Source organism: Heliangelus exortis, chromosome 1 (genome assembly GCF_036169615.1).
Source record: "Heliangelus exortis chromosome 1, bHelExo1.hap1, whole genome shotgun sequence".
NCBI classification, from domain to species: domain Eukaryota; kingdom Metazoa; phylum Chordata; class Aves; order Apodiformes; family Trochilidae; genus Heliangelus; species Heliangelus exortis.
The window spans coordinates 139,215,788-139,237,841 of NC_092422.1; the positions used below are offsets into that span (position 1 = coordinate 139,215,788).

Genomic DNA, 22,054 nt, shown 5'->3' on the forward strand with positions numbered 1-22,054 from the left:
GGACACAGTAGAGTGAGTTTATGTTTGGACTCAGTGCTCTTACAGGTCTTTTCTAACCAGAATGACTCGGTGATTTAGTGAATATAAAACTCTCTTTTGAAAGTCCTTCTGATTCTTGTGGCTCAGTTTTCCACTGAACATCATGGCATGATCGTAACAGTGATTCGTGGAACTGAATTTATAAGCCATCTGGCACTGATCAATGTGCTGCTCTGAGAGTGGCAGCTTCTGCTGCTGATTATCAAAGCTGCATTGAGAACCTGGATCCAGGTCTTCAACTAACATCAGCTCTTTTTCTTGGTTGAAGGTTGGTCTTATTGAACTGACCATGTTCATTCCCAAGACCTACATATCTCCGTCCCTCATATCTTGTGAAGCTGAACTTTTGGCAATCCTTTTTTTCCGATGCACACCTTCACCTTGGTTTGCAGTCTGTTAAAATCTATGTACTCCACCTTCTTTTAATTTAGAGTTCTGCTTGCTCAGGTCGTGGCTCTGCATATTCCAGGAGATGCCAACAAGTACATCCACACTACCTTATTCCTCAAGTCATTCAAGGGCACGGAAGTCATGGTTTCAAGGCAACCTGAAAACAGCTTTGCCTCTTCCGACCTCTCTAGTGCTCTTCCTGAAGGCCTGACACCTTAGGATGGTGTCCTACTGTCTACATTTAGGACAAAGGGTTAATTCCAGTAGTTTTCCTTAAGTGATTTGAGGTTTAGGTATGTTTGATTTTTTAAATGTATTTCTAAATAGGTTTGCAAAAGACCAGTATCTTGGCATTTATTCACTTCTCCCTTCACTTTACCCCTGCATGCCTGCTTCCCACAGCCTTTTTGGGCCACGGTTAGTATTTGGGTCACAACTCTTGCCGGTAGGAAGGCAAGGACACTATGAAGGTCAGGCAAACAGCAGATTCCCAACCTGGATTTACCATGGCAGGACATGACATTTCTCACCCCAGTTTTCGGACCGGGCTTTTGAGGCACCACTGCCTTCTTTTTTTTTTAACCCTGACCCAAGAGCTGGCGCTACGTCGGTGGATACGCATTCTTCCCTCCAGGCCAAGGCCTGCTTCCCGACGCTGACTGAGCCGGCGCAGACCGGTAGCTGGGCGCCCGTGAAGGCCCCACCTCCTCAGGCGAGCGCTCCCGCTCCTCACGGATGGGCAAGGCCCGGCTGCCGGGCTGTGCCCGTGCCTGTGCCCGGTCCCCAGGGACGCACCCGAGGCAGCCATTCCCCACCCCCCTCCATTACGCGCCCCGAGGGTACAACGGCAGCGCCGCGCGGCGGTAACGCCCGGAAGCCACCGCCCCCTCCCCTTCCCCCCCGTCCGCACGTTCCCGCCCGGGCCTCCCCCTCCGCCAATCGGAGCCGCCGTTCGGCGGTGGGAGGGGTGGGGGCGGATCCACAGCGCGGCTCAGCGGCCCCGCTGCCCATCGCCGCCCGAGTGCGCCCCGTCCCGCCGGCCGGAAGGATGTGCTCCCGGAAGTTCCGGCGCTGCCGCTGTGTGGGATAAACAGTCATGGCGGAGGCGGTGGCTCTAGGAACAACGGCGGACGCCGCGGCAGCCGTGGCGCTGGGAACATCCCCCGTGGCGGCCGCGGGAGCCGCGGCTGCGGCCTTCGACTTCGTAGACGTGCCGCCGCCCGTCGTGGGGCCGGGAGGAGGCGCATGGACCAAGCAAGTCACTTGCAGGTACGCGCTGTCCGCCGCGAGGCGGATGGGGGGGGGGGCGGTGGCGGTGGCGGTGAAGGGCGGACACGGTCGCCCTTCCCCCTACCGCCTCTCACCGCGATCGCCCTTTCCCCTGCTCCCCCCCCCTCAGCCGGCCTCCCCCTACCCCCGCAGCCGGCCTCCCCCCTGCTCCCCCCCCCCCCCGCCCGCAGCCGGCATTAGCGCCCCCTCCCCGCCTCCTCCCTCCCCGCTCCACCCCCGGGGCCGTTTCCCTCAGAGCCGCTCCCCTCCCCCCCCGGTCACGTACGCGCAGCGCGCGGCCGCAGCGCCCCCCGCCCCGCCCCGCGCCCTGAGGGAGGCCTGCGGCAAACTGCGCAGCTGGACGGACCGGGCCGCGCCGCGCCCTACAGCGGCCCCGGGCGGAAACCGGCGGTGGCGGCGTGGCTTGTGGGGGTTGTAGTGAAGCGGCGGCGGTGGCGGCGGCGGGGGGCCCGTTGCCGGAAGTACCTGCTGGCGTCGATCGCGCTTCGGGCCTAACCTGCCGGAGGAGCCGAACGCGCGGGCGGTGTGGGGTGCGGCTTTTTTTCCGCCTCTGCTTCTTTCTTTTTTTTTTTTTTTTTTTTTTTTTTTTTTTTTTTTTTTCGTTGAGGGGCGTGTGCCCTGCGGACTCGCTGCGCACATTGCGTGTGGCTGCCCATCCCCTTGCCGCGGAGGTTGGAAGGGTTGCTGGCTCCTTGTGCGGTGCCGTGGGTCACTCTATTGTGTGAAAATCTGCCCGCAGTGATTGGTGTGAAGGAGATTGTAGGATGGGAGTCCTCGAACTGCCTTCCAGAAAATGCGAGAAAGCAGGAAGTGCGAAATGCCTTGGGTTCTTGTCCGATTGAATAAAGATTTTCAAATGTATATGAATTCGTGATTGATATTTGTTGATTGATACTTATTAAACGGGGGTATGGGAATAAGTCCTGATAGGGTGCAAAATTTAAATAGTTCTGTTACTTTAAGATTCTGGATGCTGCGTCACTCTCTGATTGCGTTTTCCTTTAAACTGTATTTCTGAGAAATCTTTTATATAGGATTATGCAAATCATACTGCATTTTGTAAACCTTGCTAGGTGGCCTATTTTTAAACATATCCTGCTGGCCTTTTTGAAGAGTGAAAGGAATATGAAATAGTTTTTTGTGAACTCAGAAATATTATTAGTTTGTTACTAAGAAAATGGTAATCCAAAATGAGCATCGAGGAGCATCTCCTGCGAGTTTTTCAAAATGTTATTATTTTTTATTTAAATAAAATTGAAAATTGCATTTAATCCAAATATTTTCTGTGCAAAAATACATTATAAGTCACTTGGAAGCCAGAAGGAACATCCTTCGGGCAGATAGTCTCAAGATCTATGGTCTCTTACTATCTTTTCTGCGGATTTTCCGATATTTGCCGATTGCAGGTACAAATTGCAGTATTAAGAGCCCTCACTTGATTTCTGCAGGCAGCTTGCTTGCTGTGCCTCTCTTGTGCTGTTAAGTATTCCGTGCGGTATTTAAAGCATTCCTGGTAACTGTTGGTCACTGTTTATTTTAGTTAATTCACTGTTAATCTGACCGTTTGAGAAACACTTTTTCTCAGCCCTAAGTATTTCTTCACACAAAGAATTTTTGCCGTGTTAATATTTGATTTGTGGCAGTTAAAGGTTAGGCCAGCGATGAGGAAATGTCCCGGAATTATGCTTAGCTCAGCTTTTAAATGAGTTGCAAGGATATAAGTTAGTGCTCTCTCTGTAGAGATTGCCTCATTTCTGAAGGTTGAAAGGCTCAATTAGGTGAAATGGATTGGTGAGAGAGATATATACATTTGTTTTTTTTCTCAGATAATAGACAAGATCAGGAAATGTATTGAGGGTGGTGACTGCCGGAGTACAGAAGCAGTCAAGTTCATCTGTATCATGCAGTGCAGTGAGTGTTAAATGTATCATGCAGTTAGTCTAATGAATATATTTATTTACAAACACTTGTGACTAGTGGGGAGTTAAAGCTGCTCTTTTGTAGTGGTTAATGTGCTTTAATGTGAGCTTAAACAAAAATCGGGTCTCAGTTTTGAACCCAGCGAACCTCCCCATTCTTTGTTCTTTCTGACTAATCCCCCCCAGTTACCCACTACTTGCTTATTTCCTTGTTTATTTTTAGTGGGGCATTCAAGTTACAGACATATTAGATTTCCTCAGTCTTTAAAGTGAAACAATTCTGACTTGAGCTTCAGCGAATGTGTGATACAAATTTTGCTTTTTAAGTTTGGTTTCAATAGGGTGTATTCAAGAAAATATACATTTTGCTGTTAAGTCTTCTTTTACCTTTTTAGAAGAGCTAGAGAATTTTACTGTGAGATGAAGTGGTTGAATCTTGAAGTGCAAATTCTTAGAATAGGAGATAGAGCAGTTTCCATTTTCACTAGCACTTCATTCTATTTATAGATTTTAGTGACTTGAACCATTGTGTGTGACAGTAAATGCTTCCTAAAAACCTTCCATGAGGTAGTGATCTCTTCAGTATAAGTACTTTGCACTTTGTAGTTGGTGAAAAAATATTCTTATTTTATCAAAACTATAAGGTTTAGAACTTGTGAAGTTCTAGCTGCTCCTTTGAATACCTGATGAGATAAATTGGTCGGTTAAGGAGTTCTCTCATGTTAGTTTGATATCTGTAGGATGGATGATTGATATCCTGAAGTAAGATACAGTGACTAAAATGAAAGCCTGTTTCTCATAGACATATACTTTTGTTATCTTTCTTTTCTTACAGTTTAAGTTTAGAAACTGCTGGGTAAAATGTAGGAATTCATCATGTTCCTCAAGAGACGATTAAAAGTAATTTTCTAGCACTGCTTCTCTAGTTCAGCAGTTTTCAAGGCTTTTGTGGTGTGTGGTAATTTATAATCTTTTAATCTGGAATAAACTGCAGGGGAGTAAAACTATAATTCATAAGTACTTTTTATTTAATTTTCAGATCTTTTTGTTGCTGATATCTTTGAAATAAGGAGTGGTGGTCATTACCAAGCTTTTTTGTCCTCCCAGTTTTGGATGGTTATGTGGCTATTGAACAGCAGTATAGGCAACATTTTTTCCAAAGACTTGACAATATTTCCTCCAGATTATTTGTATTTTTCAGATGTCATGCAGTAATAATTGAGGTCATAAAGTCATTGTAAACAGATTAAATTTCACTTATTTTTTTATTATACTTCAATATAAATAAAACTCTTGGGCACCTATATTGTGTATTTAGAGGGTTGTCTGTTTATATCTTTGCAATTATTTCTGAAAACCCACATCAGGTATTATCCGCCTTCTGGGGTGAAGACTAAGAATCAGTAAAATATCTTTTCCCTAATTCAGTGCTGCACTAGTAGTAGGATGTGGAATATAAACCTCTTAACAGCCCGCTTGTATTGTCCTTTTCTAGCTTCTCGCTGAAGGAGGTTATTGGGAAGAAGGCACAAGGAAATAAACACTATTAACACCTGCCTCTTTTCTTCCTTTCTTTTTTTCTTAAGGTTACTAACACAGAATTTCACTAGCCACTCATGTGGCTGAACATTAACATGCTGTGGTGCAACAGTGTGCCTGGCCTCTTCCCTGCTGCCATCTGCCCTGGAAGTTCTCTTATCTCTGTATGGCACTTGAAGAAGCAGATGAATGCAGCTGACTGTAACCCTGAGGTTCCCTCTCTGCCAGTAATGGCAGTGTCTCCATTTTTTAAGGAGGTCTGTTGCCAGGTGTAACAGACCTGACATCCTTATTCAGCAAAACTGGTAGTTTAAGAAACAAAATGGGGTTTCCTGAAAGCAGGATTAAGTTGACCTGAAATAAAGAATAAACCACACCTGAGTAAGCAAACCCATTGCAAGCTTCAGAAGCTATGGAAACAAGTATTGTGTATTGATTTCACTAAAAGTAATAGAAGAGTAAAGACTTACATAGAAAGAAGCTGGTGTATGTTCAGGATTTAAGACCACGGTTACTTAACTGCATTGTTTACTTGATGAAGGCATTGCAAATTCTTTTTCTCCCAACTTACAGCAAGTAATAGAAGTAATACTATTTAGCAGGTATAAAACAGTTTTTTCAGTAGATTATTATACTTTAAAGCATCATGAAAATCAGGATCATTGAAACCTGGATAAAACTGAAATCTTCCAAGTATTCTGGTAGATTAACTGTAGCTCTTGTAACATCTGACCTCTACAGTGGTTGGAGTTCAAACTCACCAGATCTTGTCTACAACTTCAGGCTTATGGATGTGAAAAGCCTGATTTCTTTGACCTTTAAGTACCTCATGAAAATGGGGGTATGCTATTTTGATCAAGGCATCTGTAGCTAGACATGAATTGAAACATTTTTCCATAATAAAATCCAAATGCAGGCAGTTAGTACTTGGTGGTGGTTGTTCTGTGTGTTGGTTTCACTCATGTTTTGTACAGTCATACAATGAACCGAACAGGGGAGATAATCTGGTTTCGTCCCCTGATGCAGCCTCACCAAATTATGCTAGTATATCTGAATATGAAAAACAGAGCACTGCTGCCAGAGTAAGTGCTTTTTGGATGACAGCATCATAAGCACTGGGAGAAAATCCAGTCATATGTCTGGATCTAGTTTTACTTCTTCAGATGAAATCATCTGTATTCTCTGAGTACTTGGCAGAATGCAAATTTCAGACGTCCTTCAGCGTATCACTGAGTGAGGCAGGTAACTCATGTATTTTTCAGTTTTAAAGATCCTTTTTCCCTGTAACCAGAAACAAGAGGCTGGTATTGCCGTTGTGTAAGCTTAAAGTTGAATTTAATTATCAGTGTGTGTAAAGGTGCTCTCCAACAGCAGTTTTATTACCTTTAGCCAAAAAATAATGCACTGTCTACTTTTTGACATGACTAAATTTTAGCCGAAGATCAAAATGTAATTTATTAAATTCTTTAAGTTCTTTGTGAACTTAAAGTAAAAAAAAATATTACCTCTTGGCAGGGGAGAGGAGGAGAGGGAGGAAGTTGGTATAATCCTTAGAGAACTACATATTTCTCTCCTCCCACCCCAGTCTTCTTTTTCAAATGAGTCTGTTTGCTGCGTAGGACTGCAGACCTTTAAAAATGATGTGAATTAAATTGAGCTTGTGAGTGTTCTGGGTTTGTTTTTTGGTTTCTGTTTCCCCCTCCCCCCTTTTATAGGCTACCATCTTGACATAATGAATTGAGACAACTTTCAGAATTACACAGAATCTGTATTTGCAGAGAACTTTCTAATGTAAGCTGAGGAAGAGGGAAAGGGACTTGGAGATCAGTTTGCTCAGTTTAACAAGCAGTGGAAGAGTCAAATTTTGAAGCTTATGTATTTAGGATAAGATACATTGACAAATACTTTCTGGCAGAAGTCTTTGTTTCAGGCTGGTGCCTTTCTCTTATCATTTTTTTCAGCTGTAGTGGTGTCTCAACACTTCGTTGTCTTAAGTAGCAGTGTGGCTAAGCAGTGATCTGATCTCGATTAAAAATAACCATGGGGACAGCAAAAGGAACGTTAGGTTGCATTTGAAGCCATTTTCTGTTATGAGTCAGCAGGTGGGTATGAAATTGCATGCCCCGACACATGGGGGAAGCAATGCTGTGTAGAAATAAGCAAAGGGTGGGGATAACAGTTGTTGAAGAGCAAACATTTAACAGCCCGATTTTATTTGTTTGGTTTGGTTTTTTACCCTGTTGGTATAACTCCCATTTCTTAAAAGAAAGCCAGAAATTCCAGTTGTGTTCTGATTCTGCAAGTTCATGAGCTGTTTTGTTTTTCACTTTGAGGTGGGTTGGTTTGTGAGTGGGCTGTAACTTTTGGTTGGGGGGTGTGTGGATGGTAGGGGTTTTTTTGTTCACAGTGGAGGGAGCTGGCTATGCAGCGTGGGGTTTTTTGATTTATTGTTGCAACACCCTGTTCCTGGTGTGTGGTGGTGTAGCTGTTTATGCAGCCATCTGGCAAACCTGACTAGGGTACTAATCTCTCCTGGGAAAATATTCCACATAGCCTAATCTTGGTTTTACACCACTTATTTTTAGTAGGACCACATTTCTTATCTAGTTACTATGTGTCTACTGTGTACAGACAGACAGTTGATTGTTTTGAGCAGGCTGATGGCAAGTGTCAGCCAGTGGTTTATAAAACCACTTCAAATTTTATTTCTTCTTAGTAGCTTGAATACACCACTGGTGTTGCACATGGAGGTTTATCAGCTCTCTAAAAACTCACCTCAGATTTTAGTAGATTCCTAGTACTGGATTACAGAAGTAGTTCTGTTCATGTAATTTGCTGAATTGTTCACTTTGATTTGACTTCCTACAAGTATAGCCACCTAAGTACCTATGCAGAAGTTCATGCAGTCTGACAACTTTGCACCTTTTAAGTTTAGGAATATTGACTTGAATGTGCTGTTTGGTGAAGAGACATCCTCCTAATCTTAGTTTGGGTTGCTGAAAGATGATCCTTCTTGTCTCTTGTGCTGGCTGTACTGCTGTGTGGCTGCACAGTCAGCAAGCTGGAGATCCTTGTTTTTCTGACTGCAAAGCTGTGGTAAAACCAATGAGAAATGGTGGAAGTATGCAACAAAAAGATGGCAGACTGCCTCTTTCAGCAGCAAGATAGGCTTAGAGGGGTATAAACTGCTTCTCAGTACTCTCTCAAGTGGTGTTTTTTATGAGAGCTAAACATTAACAAATGTTCCTATTTACTAGGTCTTGATATTTCCAATGAGTTCAGAGTTTGCAGCCTACTTAGGATCTGGGAGCCAATGCTTCTCTTCCTAAACTGAAGAGTTGGTAAACATATTGGTGGATTCCGTTCTTATGTAGGTTTGGTTTTTTTAGGGGCGTGGGTTGTTTTTTGATGGGGTTTTTTTTGTGGGGTTTTTTGGTATTTGTTTTATACATCTATGGCGATTGGCAAACATGTACTTACACTTTTATTTTCAGTTGTGGTTTTGATGTGAACAAATTGGGTCTAAATAGTTGAAGTTTGACTTTAAAGAACGTTGGCTCTTCTAGGTTAAAAGTTAAATTAAAAATTACTCTTCCATTTTCTTGAATAGCTGAAATTGAGGAAGCTTGATTAAACTTGAATTACTTGACATGCTAAAATCTAGTAAGCTGTCCTGAAAAAGCTGTGAAACTACATCTCTTTCAAGACAGTATTGAGGCAGGGTGTTTCTACTGATTAATTGGCTCCTATGGTATAAACAAATGTGCATGTAATTATCCATCACAAACATGTTTTATATTATTGGAGAGGAAAGTACTATTGGTTGAATTATTTACAAATTCAGAATAGATTTAAGTCCGTGGTTCTTGGATGCATTGGTGGACTTCTTTAAATACCACTATCCCTAGAGGTATTTAAAAAAGTGTAGTTGTGGTGCTTAGGGGGGACTTGTCCAACTGTTAATCTAGTCCTGCCATGATGGCCTTCATTTTTGGTTAGCATATACCTTTCTACAATTCTAAGGTTTTTGTTTGTGTCAAAACACGAGGTGATAGTGAAAATTTATCCCCATTGACTTTGTGCAAGATTCTTTCCTTTCTGTGGCATTTCCCAGGGCAAGTTTTGCTTCACAGGTTTTTTTTCAGGCTTTTGTAGGCGTACGTCCCTAAACGTGCAGTGCAGTTCACTGGAACAGCTAAACCTTCATCTTAGGTGTTACTTAGAATTTTATACTGGAATGCAGAGCCATGGGTCGATAGTGGTGGTCTTAATTCAGCATACCTTGATTTACAGCATAACTCCTCATCCACATAGCTGGCTTATGTCTTCAGATCTTCCCCTTAACTCCCAGTAATCTGCTGTCTTACAGATATTTCATGCATGGAGTCTGCAAGGAAGGAGACAACTGCCGCTACTCCCATGACCTCTCCACTAGTCAGTCTGCCATGGTGTGCAGGTACTACCAGCGAGGATGCTGTGCTTATGGAGATCTTTGCAGGTAAATAAATAACACTGACCACCCTGCTAGATAGTGATTTCACTCTCTGTGACCACAAGTAGGGGATGGTAAATCTTAGTGGTTTCCTCTGTCATTGTTACTTTGGAAATTTATAAATATACCTTTTTCACAAAGTGCTTCCTCTTGCTAAATACTGTGGTATTTTCTTTGCTCTGCAAGTAAATAAAGACAATGTGAGTTGTAGTAAATACGTATATACACATACATATATACACAAACATACAACCATACTAGTTGTCAGGGTGTGGGCTTTATTACTAATAACATGTTGATGAATTAGCTGAACTGTTGAGACTGCATTCAGACTAGCTGAACTGATGAAACTCAATTACATTTGGTGAGTGATTATAGAAGCCTGAACAGGTCAGAATTTTTTTTTCCAATTGTTAATCTCTTCAGGAATGGCTACTCTCAACACTTGAACTGCCATTTTGGAAAAGTAGCTGGAGTGTAGTCATGTAGGTTTTATAGTGTTGCTTCTACTTTATGGAGGCATTTGTAAGACTTCAGCTATAACTCAACCCTAATACTGAAATTATTAAAAAGAATAAAAACTACGCATGTAGACAGGAAATGAATGCTTTTCTAATGTAGCAAAGCTTTGCAGAGACTCACTGTTTGCATTGTCTTAACTTCACTCTATTAAAATACAGCAGGAGTTAAACTTTGTCGTGTTGCAGCTCTACTGCATGATTAAAAAGTTGCATCATGACTTCATATGGTAGTTTCTAGTTAGCTTTAATCTTTAATTATAGTTTACTGTGGATAGGGGAGATAAAAATTAGCCTTCCTTTCACCTGCCATACAGATCAGTGGTGTACAAGCGCCATGATCACACACAGGATCACACACTTCATGAAAAATTTCTGAGTACCTCACAGTATGTACATATTTGTAGATGATATCTGGTACTGTACTGATGCATACATTATAAAATATACACAAAATCCAGATTTTAAAAAACAGTGTAGTAAAGAGGAAAAAAACTTAATTTTTTTATTAACAGTTCAGAAACTTCTCTCACTGAAAGCTTTATTAGTTATAATATATATTTAATTTATTTCTGAGTTTTAAGTGTACAAGATAGGGGAGGGTTTTTTTAATAGTTGACACACTTGCATTGTTTAGGCAGCAAAATTGCATAATGGTGGAAATGTTTTGGAACAGCTGTTTTCAGAATGTTGTCTCCATACTGCAAGTCTCCGTACCACAAGATTCTTTCAAAACTTCGTGTATTTCATTATTGAAACAGAATCTAGCAAATATCATAAGCTGGGGTATGTTAGAAACATTTGTACTTTCATCGAGCTGTACAGCAAACTTCCCACACTTCCCACAAAATTTGTTCTAATAATTATTTCTTCACATCTTTCACAATATTTTTATGCCATTCCCAACAGTATTGGTGACAAAGGAATGTTTTGTTTTGTCACTGTATTGTTTCCCATGCATTATTTCAGTCATTTTTACCACAGCAGGAAGAACAAATGGTCCAGTGGTATGGCTTTTTCTCTTTAACTATTGCAGTGTTTATTCTGAAGTTCTGTAAAGCACTGTATGGAGTATCAGATGACTGATACCTGAAAAAAATTGTAGAGGTTTGTCTTTGTGTATTTGTTAAAATAGATTTTAAATGTCTTGCTAATTGTGACGGGTTTATACTACCATTAGCTGATATCTCAAGGCAATAAATAATAAACACTGAGAGCAAGGTTTATCATTAGTAATAGTGGCTATAAATCTGTATTTCAAATAGTCTTGTGGCAGTCTCAGTTTACATACTGTCCCCAAGTTCTTGTCAGATCTCATTAGGTTGGTATTGTCTTTACCTTGTAATGAAAAGCTCCTCATAGAACCAAGTGTTAGATCTGACATTTTCTTTTTTTGCTTCTGCTCACTTTAGCAGTGTTGTCTTCAGTCCTCTGTTCATTTGCAGTAATCTTTTCAAGCCACCTCTTAGTTTTGATCAGTTAGTTTAGGTAAAACAAGGTAATATCAATCCATTTAATTGAGCACAAGAAACCCATAGTGTGTTGAATTGTGCTGCAAGTGAGGGAACAAATGAGGGTGCCACACTCTGTGTGGTGAAGCACCTGCTCCTCCTTCAGGACACCTCATGCATACTAAATGTGGGACCCTTTGACATATGGACCGAGTGAGGACACTGCTGTAGATCTGTATGTTAAATGTTAGTAAAAGGTAAAGTTCTTACTTTTTAGAAAAAAAAACAAAAAGGACAAGCTCTAGTAGCTTCTCTCTGCACTCCAGTGGGTTGTCTTGTTCATCTCATTTGGTGGATGCATATTGCTTTGGAAACCACTGATGTTGAGGTCTGAAGTGTGGCTTAAGAATTGTGCTTCAGAGCTTGCTTAGGATTTTGAAGCTGACATTGGTTGGGAGCATCTCTTTAATATACAAGAACCATGACACTTAATTGTTTTCGATCTGATACAAGGTAAATAAATCACTGTTGCTTAAATTTTGCATGATCTCCAAAAATTCCCTTTCTTTCTCCTTGAAATTAGTAAGCAAACATCTAAGACTTCAAATGTACGTTTGTAAATTGTTTTGTAGTCTACTAGTTGCTGAAAAACATATTTTGGAGAGAAATGTCACTTCTGTGTTTCTGGGTGGCAGCATCTTTTTCCACAGTGATTTGAAAGAGGGATTAGAAATAACTAATAACATCTGAAAGAGGCAAGATGCTCAAATAGAGAAAAAGAATATTTTATTTTGTTGTGGATCTCTGGAGCTGTGCTGAAGGCAAAACCAGCTTAGGCCAGGTTGCCCAAAACATTGTCCAGTCAAGTTTGATTCTGCACAAGGATGAAGATTGTGCAGCGTCCCTGTGCACCCATTCCAGTGTTTGACTATTTTTACAGTAATTTTTTTTTTTGGTATCTAATTGTAACTTCCCGTTTTGAACTTACGTCTGACTGCCATCCTATTGCTGAGCCTCTGAGAAGAGTCTGGCCATATCTTTCCTGTGGCTTCCCACAAGATAGCAGTATCTGCACCCAGTTTTCTCTTCTTAAAGCTGAATGAACTAATTTATCTGATTCAGTAAGAGTGCATGTGCACAAAGATCTGTGACCAGATTTGAGCATAGCTGAAGTTCATTCTGTGTAAGTTAGGTTAGAAAGGTGCATGCTGATCCATTTCCTCCAAAATCATGGAGTACCTTCTGTTTCCTTAAGCAGTGCTGACAGATGACACAAGTGGAAGCACGGATCTTTAAAGGGTGGTCAGTAGCTTTCTCTTCCAGGCCATTTTTAGATACTCCTGAGTAGTGTGTTTGTATCTTAATCAGGTTGTTGTGGATTTTTGTTTGTTTGTTTTGTTTCATTTTTGTTTGGTTTTGTTTTGGTTTTTAATGGTATTTTTTAATTATTCCCTGTATTCTGGGCTGCTTTATGGGGGGTATTTTTTTGTGAAGAGTTGACATGATGTGTTGTAACTTTTTAGATATGAACATACCAAGCCACTGATACAGGAAGAAGTGACTGATGTGGATCCAGATGCAAAGATTTATGCCTCGATGTCCTCAGACTTCGCATCACTCCCTGAAACAGTTGAAGACATCATTGCTGAGATAGAAGATGAAAATATAGATCTGGCAGCTGAAAATATAGATCTGGCAGCTGAAAATATAGATCTAGCAGCTGAAAATATAGATCTGGCAGCTGAAAGTATAGATCTGGCAGCTGAAAGTATTGGTCTGGCAGCCGAATGTATTGGTCTGGTACCTGAAAGTATTGGTCTGGTACCTGAAAGTATTGGTCTGTCACCTGAAAATATTGGTCTGGCTGCTGAAAATATTGGTCTGGCTGCTGAAAGTATGGGTCTGTCACCTGAAAGTATGGGTCTGTCACCTGAAAGTATGGGTCTGTCACCTGAAAGTATGGGTCTGGCAGCTGAAAATATTGGTCTGGCAGCTGAAAATATTGGTCTGGCAGCTGAAAATATTGATCTGGCAGCTGCAGGAGTAGGTGCTGAAGACTGGGTGAATGCTGTCGAGTTTGTCCCTGGGCAGCCATACTGTGGACGTGGTAAGCTAATCATAGGATAATAGAGAATTTCTGTCATGGCTCAACGATTTATGTGTAGTGAATTTATTTTAATACTTTAGTTTTCTGGAATACAACTGTTTGTATTTATTAATCACTTCAAGTGACTTTTCCTTAATTTAAACTTTAATTTTCTGATGTGAATAGTCAGACTGTTCTATGTCAATTACTGCTACTGTCCTGTTGTTAAATAACATTCTCTTCCCAGACTCTTGTTCCAAATTCTGTTTTGTATCCTGCTGCTGCTACAGGGTGAATGTTTTTCTTGCTACAGAGTGTCTTAGGTTAAAGCAGATGGTGTTTGAATGAAACATAATGAACTATTTTTTTTCAGTTGTATAAATTTAATCCTGTTGGCTGAAATGGGTGAAGGGAGAGTGAGAAGATAAGGATTGGGTCCACCTACTGGAGAGTAGTGGTTTTGAAAACAGCAGAGAGAATTGTTGGGAGTATAGCTTATTCTGTGTGGTACGTTGGATTCAGAACCACTGAACCAATGGAGTCTTGTCTCTAATTTTGCCTTCCAAGAGGAAGCAAAACTGTAGCAGATGCAGTGCAGTAGGTAAAGAAGCTATGTAAGCAAGGCTTTAGGTTATGGGAGCTGAGATACTCAGAAGTGGAAATACTAATCTCTTCAGGGCTAACACTTCAAATGCATTATTCCCAATCTCACATAGTAAGTTTGCTGTTTTTTGTTTTTTTTAATGAATAAAAAACCTTAGTGAATAAAGTTTTGACAAAATACATCCTTCAGAGGGGTGCAGGTGACTCTTCAAAAATTTTCTCTTAAGCTGCAAATGTGCCTCATCATTCGAAGTATGCATTTTCCAGGAATGTAAAATTGCCTTACACAAAAATAATCTTGCCAGCCCAATTAAAAGAAGTTTTGTATCACTCAGTTCCTTTGAAACTGCATTTTTCTGCATTTTGTCTGCATTTGTCTACTAGGCTTCTGCCCATCTATGCTAAGATCTACTGAACTTGTCTTCCTCAGTAAGGGTCAAGCAAGATGTCAGAAGTCAAGTGTTAACAGATGGGTAAAAATCTGTGGCATCATTAAACAAAAAACTGACCAAAAGTGACTGCTGAGAGAATAAAAACTGACTGGTAGTTGTAATTTTTGTTGGTTTTTTGGGAGTAGAGATCATGGATTTCAATTAATAATTAAAAGTTTTCAAATTGCTTTCAAAAGAGTAGGTAGAGCCTAGTGTATGGTTCCTGTTACTTTTCTTGGTACTAGTTCATTAGAACTTAAAAGGAAGAAGAAGTAATGATTTTTTTTTTTTTTGAGGGGGGGGACGGATACAGGAAAAATGAGCAGGTTGACAGTTTGCTTGTTACTCTGTCACTCATTTGCTTTTGAAAAGCATGTTTCTAGCTAAGAGATTGATCCAAGATCTGTGCAAGTGACCTCTAAAGTCAGAGGTGGTTCAAGAAGCAGACTTCAACTTATTTTGAGAGCTGGTATTTTCTTCAGGATTTGCTTATCTCCCACAACAGTGAGCTCGCAGGGACCTGCTCTTTCTTTTACCCTTTCTCTCAAAAAGCTTAACAGCATACAGTAAAGCATACATAATATTTAGTGTGTCCCTTTGTTCCACAGGGATGAAAACTCTAGGTGTGCAACCTCTTTGTTTGTTTGTTTGTTTGTTTTGAGGAGAGTCTGTCCTTTAGTTTTAGAGATCCAGGTGTGCCTTTCATAGTTCTTGCTTATTTCTCCACATCTGCTGCTTCAAAAGCTTATAAAAGCTATGCTTTCATAAGGCATAGGTGGCTTTTTTACTCTTGTAACAGCTTCTGTTTTTGTAAATGAAGTCCAGTTTTTGCTCTTCATTTGTTCTGAGTATAATAATGCTTTGTTCTACTGCATTTATTATATCTTCAGTTCCAAACTGATGGCTTTGTCTTGTCATGTAGTTAATTATCCTGCTTATTTAGTGATCTTGGAAGGCTGTTTGGCTTCTGAGAGCACAGACAAGCCTATGTTCAGGAGGTACAGGGACAAGTGTTAAGCAGCAGCAGTCCAAATGGGGAAATTACACAGATTTCAGTTCCATTTAAGGAACTTAGGTAAGGGAATTTACTTAGTCAGGATTTTGCAAAACTGATGGCTAATTTAGAATGCAATGAAAATGCCCTGAATTTCAGTTTCCTAAGGCTAAATGTATATGTATGACAGACCAGATTAGCTGTTTAGGGTAGGCTTTTTGGCAAATATCTAGAATAAGGTTAGTTTGAGAAGTGTGAACACAGCTTTTTTACAATTCATAGAGATGCACGGGAGTCTAGAAGTGAAACTGTTGTTCAGGCTGAACAAGAACACAGTAATCAACCTGCACTGGAAGGAACACAGGAAGGAACACTGCTGGTGTGGTGTTGCCATACTAGTGTTTAGTTATGCTGGATACATGTTACTGCTTCAGTTGTGTAATTTCTGGGGAGAAGTTAACTTAAACTAATGTGAAATTTATTCTAAGAGCACTGTGATTTGTAATCTTACTTAGTTGTTGCTGAACCAGAGTTTGTATAAATATGTACTTCAGGGCTAGGAAGATTTTTCTAGTCTCTAGCTTAGTCTGTAAATGGATCTGAATCTGACCTCTTAAACCTTCATCGCTTCAGTTTTGCTCAGTTGAAGGATGAAGAAATTGGTCATGCTTTCTTGAGTGGGAAAATAACTTTTCAAAGTGAAGGTGTGTGAAACCTGGACTGAAATGAACCTTGATTGTTTTTATTATTCTCTCTGGATAACTTCAGCAGGGTTACCCAGAGTTTGCTTTGCATTAAAACATAATGTATTTGTACTCTCAGTGCTTTAAATCTGAATGTGTTGCATACTGTCCTTAATTTTGTTCCCAGCTGCCCCTTCCTGTGCTGAAGCATCCTTGGAAGAAATGGTGATTGAGGAAGAATATGAAAAGCAGGAAATAGATGTGGAGATAAAGAAGGAGCTGTGCCCCTACGCTGCAGTAGGAGAATGTCGTTATGGAGAAAACTGCGTGTATATCCATGGGGATGTGTGTGATATGTGTGGGCTGCAGGTCTTGCATCCAATTGATGCTGCGCAGAGGTCCGAGCACATAAAGGTAAGCAAACAGCTGTCTGGTGTTAAAAAAGCTTTAAGTTATTGCCTCCTAGCTCCCCACAGTCACTTGTCACTAATTCCCTTTCATTTGAAGCCACATACAGGTCAGGCAGTAAATGAAATTCCTGTTGTAAACCGGACTGTTTCCTGTCAGGGCTGTACCCAAAGCTAGCTGGGCTTCCTTGTCTGTGCTGGGAGAGCAGTCTGCTTAAGGATCATAAAGCTTTGTTCTTTGCCTAGTAAAACTGGATGGTCTTCTAGAATGCCTTTCTCATGTTTAAAAGCAATCTCTGAAGAAAGAAATTTGAACTCTGAATTCATTGCTTCCCGCTATCAGCAAATTATTTTTTCTTGAGGATAAAGATTTTTTCAGCTTAATCTTACTCCATTCATTAGGTAAAACAGCGGAGTAGAAGTGAGCTTAAGCACCTGCTTAGAGTTCACTAGGTGACCAGCTGTCTCTGTAGTCGTTTTCTTTGTCTCTCCTTTCAGTCTTGCATTGAAGCTCACGAGAAGGACATGGAGCTTTCATTTGCCGTCCAGCGTAGTAAAGACATGGTGTGCGGGATATGCATGGAGGTGGTGTATGAGAAAGCTAATCCTAGTGAGCGCCGCTTTGGGATCCTCTCCAACTGCAGCCACACTTACTGTCTCAAGTGCATCCGCAAGTGGAGGAGTGCTAAACAATTTGAGAGCAAGATTATAAAGTGAGGCACTTCCCTGTTTCGATTGTGCTTTGGTACTGTGGAAGAACTTAGTAACTTGTGACAGCTTGCAGCAGCCTTCCAGATGCAGGCTGCACGCAGGCTGCGTTTAGTACATGCTGTTCAGCTTGGAAGTGAAATAATTTTGAGGGATAGCATTTACACTCTGATTTGGTTAATACAGATAAGTTTGCAAAACTTAATGGCACAAAATAACTTTCATTTATTTAGTACTGTTTTGTCCAATGGTTTCTCTTCACATCTTGGACACCCATCCAGGAATCTGAAAACAGATTAGCCAGTTCAGAATGTATGCTTCTTAATTCATTACTACCCTAGTCCATTAATCAGTTGACAGAGCGTTTCTCCATTTAAAGTCTGTTCTAAAAAAACAAAGTTCCAATCAAATAAATACAGAAATCAAACCAAAATAAATTTACTTAATTCTCAAGAAAAAAGTCTGTGTGAAGTGTTTTTTCAAGCTTTTTTTGAGACAAGCTGACCAGCTGCCATTTCCATTGAGTTCTTGAAGAGAGTTTAGGTACCCTCCTGTGTAAGAGATAATCTAGATTGAAAAGCCTCCACAGCAAATGTGTGGGTATAATACATATTTAAAGATGGAAATGTGCCATGAATTGTTATATAGGGGAGAGAGAGTACCCTGGAATGTGGAATTTTGCAGCACAGTCTGTTCATTCCCCAGGTCCTGCCCAGAATGTCGGATCACATCTAACTTTGTCATTCCAAGTGAGTACTGGGTGGAGGAGAAGGAAGAGAAGCAGAAACTCATTCAGAAATACAAGGAGGCAATGAGGTATGAGCACTGCAGCCTTTTGTCGGGTTGGGACAGCAGAAATAAAGGCACGCCTGGAGAAGAAGGGTGTTGGTGTAAAGCCCTCTCACACCTCCTTTCCCCCACCATGTGTGAAGTGCATCCTTGCCTATCTGCCCACAGGAATAGTTTTGTCACTGGTTGCATGCATCTGTGTTTTCTGACCTCCATCTCTCCCTTCTATACACAAAACAGTGGTGGTACAGCTGTAAGGTAGTACGGTTCTGTGCACTGTGAGCCAGTAGTGTCCCCATGCATGTATCAACCCACACACACTGTGCAATACTTTATTTGTGTGTGTAGGTGCTATACTGGCAAAGTATCTTTAGCTCCAAATGGTACCTGAGATCCTTTTGGACTACAGGTAAATGTGATTCTGAAGTCTGGTTGGGGTCTGCTGTGAGTAAGGGTTGCAATATTTTCCTTTTACAGCAACAAGCCATGCAGGTATTTTGATGAAGGCCGTGGGAGCTGCCCATTTGGAGGGAACTGTTTTTACAAGCATGCGTATCCTGATGGCCGCCGAGAGGAGCCACAGAGATCCAAAGTGGGGACATCAAGTAGATTCCGGGTCAGTGCTGCTGTTTTTTGCCCTTCTTATACAGAGAGACCACGAGAGGTGGTGTTTGTATTAAACCAGCTGCCTAAAGGACAGGGAAATGTTTGGGGTATTTCTTTGTTTTGGTGGTGTTTGTTTTTTTTTTTTTAAAACTTCTGATTGACCTTTGTAATGGTGAATTTGAAGGACGTGGTAGTCTAAAACTTGAGAATGCTGGAGGCCAAGGTGGAAAGAGTGAATTTATAAAGCTTTCCTAGTATGCCAGCATCTGAAACAGTGAAGTTGGGCAGCATTAACTCGAGGCATCTAAGGGTGAACTCTGCTGGAGGTCGGTATCTCCTTGAATGAGATGTGGTTTCTTGCCTGTCAGAAAGTACTCCAGGGACTGAATCTTGTCAGTCTCTAGAAAGACTTCCTCTCTTGACCTGCTTGTTCAACTGGGAAAACACTTGTGTTCCACTCACAGGCCCAGCGGAGGAATCGGTTCTGGGAGTTCATTGAGGAGCAAGAGAACGGTGATCCGTTTGAGACCGATGAGGATGAGGATGAGGTGGTGGCCTTTGAGCTTGGTGAGATGTTGCTTATGCTGTTGGCAGCAGGACGTGACGATGAGCTAACGGATTCCGAGGATGAGTGGGACTTGTTTCATGATGAGCTGGAAGATTATTATGATTTGGATCTATAGCACCTGTCAGTGGAGTGTGGACTGTCGTCTTGGCTTCAGGCAGTAGCTATTACCTGTGGTGTTGTGGCAGTGCCTGTGTTTCTCCTAGGCAGGCCGATCAATTCCAGGTGCTGTTGTAATAACTTTTACCCAGGGTCTGTCTCTTCCCATCCCCTCCCATCCCAGGAGTGTTGTTTTTTCCTCTGTTTAAAAAAAAATAACATGAAATAAATCTTTAAAATGTTAGTTTTTGTAAAAATGAATTTAACTGTCAAACAGTTAGCTTAGGTTTGTTGCTTCATCTGTGTACCCAACAGAGTTCACCCAGTTCCAGGGTTAAAGTGTTTACAGGACTTCCACACTCATTTTGAAGAGCCCAGATACAAAAATGAGCAGTGGCCATGCAGTGGGGATGTAAATTGGCTGATGGTCTTTCTGTCATTGTATCAATATTTCTGACTTCAGGCCAGATACAAATACTCAGTGTCTGGCATCAGCTCCGTTCCAGCCCCCTCATGTACACATTTTCATTTGTGATTTTGGTCTCTTGTTTACTTGCACATTACTATTACTACTGTGTAACCAGAACCAGGTGTGAACGTTCTGGGTTTTTACTGTGTTAGCATGAAAGGAAAATGTCTTTGTGAAAGGAGAACTCTCTATGTGTATATACAGATAAATGTGGAGTTGGACCTCAAGGATGGGGAGACTCTGTGTAAGTTAAAAATAACAAAACCATCTTTCATCCCCTCTTGGTGCATGAAGCCTAGCCTCCAATTGGACATGAAACTGGTTTAGTGGTCTCAGCTCAGTCTGTGGCAGTAATCTTCACTATCGCTTACCTTAATAGACAGCACCCCCTAATACAGCAGCTCTCTTTGATGTGTAGGATTAGGGTTGTCCAGGAGCAGAAATCCGGTTAGCCAAGGTGAGGTCGGAGGAACACCAGAGAGGCCCCTTTAGCTTTATTGCTCTGTAATTTTTAGAGTTTGATGTAACCACCTAAGCCATGAGCTTTCCTAGGAGATTGCTGTGCCTCCCGGCTGGTCTGAGGTACGTGTGCCTCTCAGCATCCGAGTTGAGCAGGTTGCCTGGTAAAGCTGTTCAGCTTATGTGAGTTACTGCTTACAAAGGCAGTCATGCAGTTTCTGGCCATAATTTGCATTGAGAAATTACTTTGCCACCAAAGCCCCCAGCACAGGAATTTTAACCTTGCATTACATTATTGCTGTTTTTTATTGACTTGTGGATGCCCCGTGATCTGTTCTCCTGCTGCTCTTGTCCCCTAGACTGCCTCTCCTTTCACTTTTAAATGGAATGAGAAATTGTTCTGAGGTCTATAACGTATTGTTTTGCAGCTGCCTTTTGTAAGAAGCACTTTTCCCAATTAAAAAAGTCCAAAAAAAATGAAACAAGAAGTCTGTCTGTTCTTTTAAGTTTGGAGCTTCTGTGTGCCCATGTGCGTCTGTAAGTATAAAGGCATTTGCGTCGCTTGTTCTTAATTCCTGCGGAATTGTGTCACTAATACGGAATTTTATCTTGGTTATTACCTTTCCAGCAAAGAGCCTGTAATGTAAGGAACAAATTCTGAACAGGCAGCTGAAGGAATATATGGAGCCATTAGTGAGAACAGACATGGCTTGTTTCCTTATTAGTAAGTTCTATGCTGTGGTATTCATTTTATTTGTCCCAAAGAGTCAGTTGCAGTACGTGCTCTGTGGACTGTTGTAATGCTGTTTGGACAGCAATTGCAAGTGTTGCAGAGGCCATTTCCTGACAGTCCACATGTTCTTTGAGCCTGTGTGTGTTCAGAAGGAAGCATTCTTCTGCAGAAATGCACCAGGTTGGAAGTACAGCACTAGAAACATCCTGAGATGCTGAGGGATATGACTAACAAAAGTTCAGCTGAACAGTGTGAAACCGTCTTTAGTTCGTTTGTTTGGGGTTTTTTTTTCCAGAGGCAAGCAGCAGAGTGAGAAAAAAATTTTAATGTAATTTGTTTAAATTACATTTAAAACTGAGCTGAGAAGGAATAGAAAAAATGGAAGGCTTGCACTTTACATGGTGAACTTAAGTTGTTAACAGCCTCTGTGAAAGCTGCGTTCAAACGTAAGTTTAACAAAAATGTGTTCTGGTAACACAGAGGTAGTAAACTTACCAACCAGGGCATGTGCATCAGTTTTCCTTTAGTAAGGGGCCAGAAATGGTGTGCTTTACCTCGTGTGGGTATCCCTGTGGCACAGTGGTGCTGCTGTGTCTGATCTGCCTTCTCTGTGTTGTTACAGGGGAAGCTGAGAATATACAGATGAGTGATTTGCTTTAGTGGAGGCTGTTCTGTTGAGCTGCAAGGGGACTGACATAGTCAGGTGAATCGTGACAGCTATTTGCTGTTGATCTGTGCCTTGAAGAGTGCTGTGGTTCTTGTTCTGTAAGTTAAAGGAACTGCA

The 22,054-nt window shown here is 41.4% G+C and overlaps 2 protein-coding genes across 6 annotated transcripts in view; one reads left to right on the top strand and one right to left on the bottom strand.

Annotated features, from left to right (window-relative positions):
• The window catches only part of LOC139787907 (uncharacterized), a 36,641-nt gene extending 29,971 nt beyond the window's left edge, over positions 1–6,670 (bottom strand). For all 5 annotated transcript variants that reach the window (XM_071727335.1, XM_071727352.1, XM_071727300.1 and 2 more), the window contains exon 1: positions 2,185–6,670. Coding sequence is in view for 4 of the 5 variants with exons in the window: in XM_071727352.1 (XP_071583453.1) it covers positions 2,185–2,358 (174 nt within the window). In the remaining variant the exon portion in view is untranslated. The remainder of the gene's footprint in view (positions 1–2,184) is intronic.
• Positions 1,372–21,025, top strand: MKRN1 (makorin ring finger protein 1). Its single transcript, XM_071727373.1, has 8 exons — positions 1,372–1,698; positions 9,547–9,675; positions 13,162–13,745; positions 16,623–16,849; positions 17,341–17,555; positions 18,256–18,366; positions 18,817–18,955; positions 19,410–21,025. Exons 1-8 carry the CDS (start codon positions 1,526–1,528, stop codon positions 19,626–19,628), a joined length of 1,797 nt encoding a protein of 598 aa, XP_071583474.1. The 5' UTR covers positions 1,372–1,525; the 3' UTR covers positions 19,629–21,025.
• The last annotated feature ends 1,029 nt before the right edge of the window (positions 21,026–22,054 follow it).

Coding starts and splice junctions, on each gene's coding strand:
- MKRN1 (XM_071727373.1), top strand. CDS start 1,526: ATGGCGGAGGCGGTGGCTCTAGGAACAACGGCGGACGCCGCGGCAGCC. Junction 1,699..9,546: donor ACCAAGCAAGTCACTTGCAG/GTACGCGCTGTC, acceptor GCTGTCTTACAG/ATATTTCATGCATGGAGTCT. Junction 16,850..17,340: donor AGAGGTCCGAGCACATAAAG/GTAAGCAAACAG, acceptor CTCTCCTTTCAG/TCTTGCATTGAAGCTCACGA.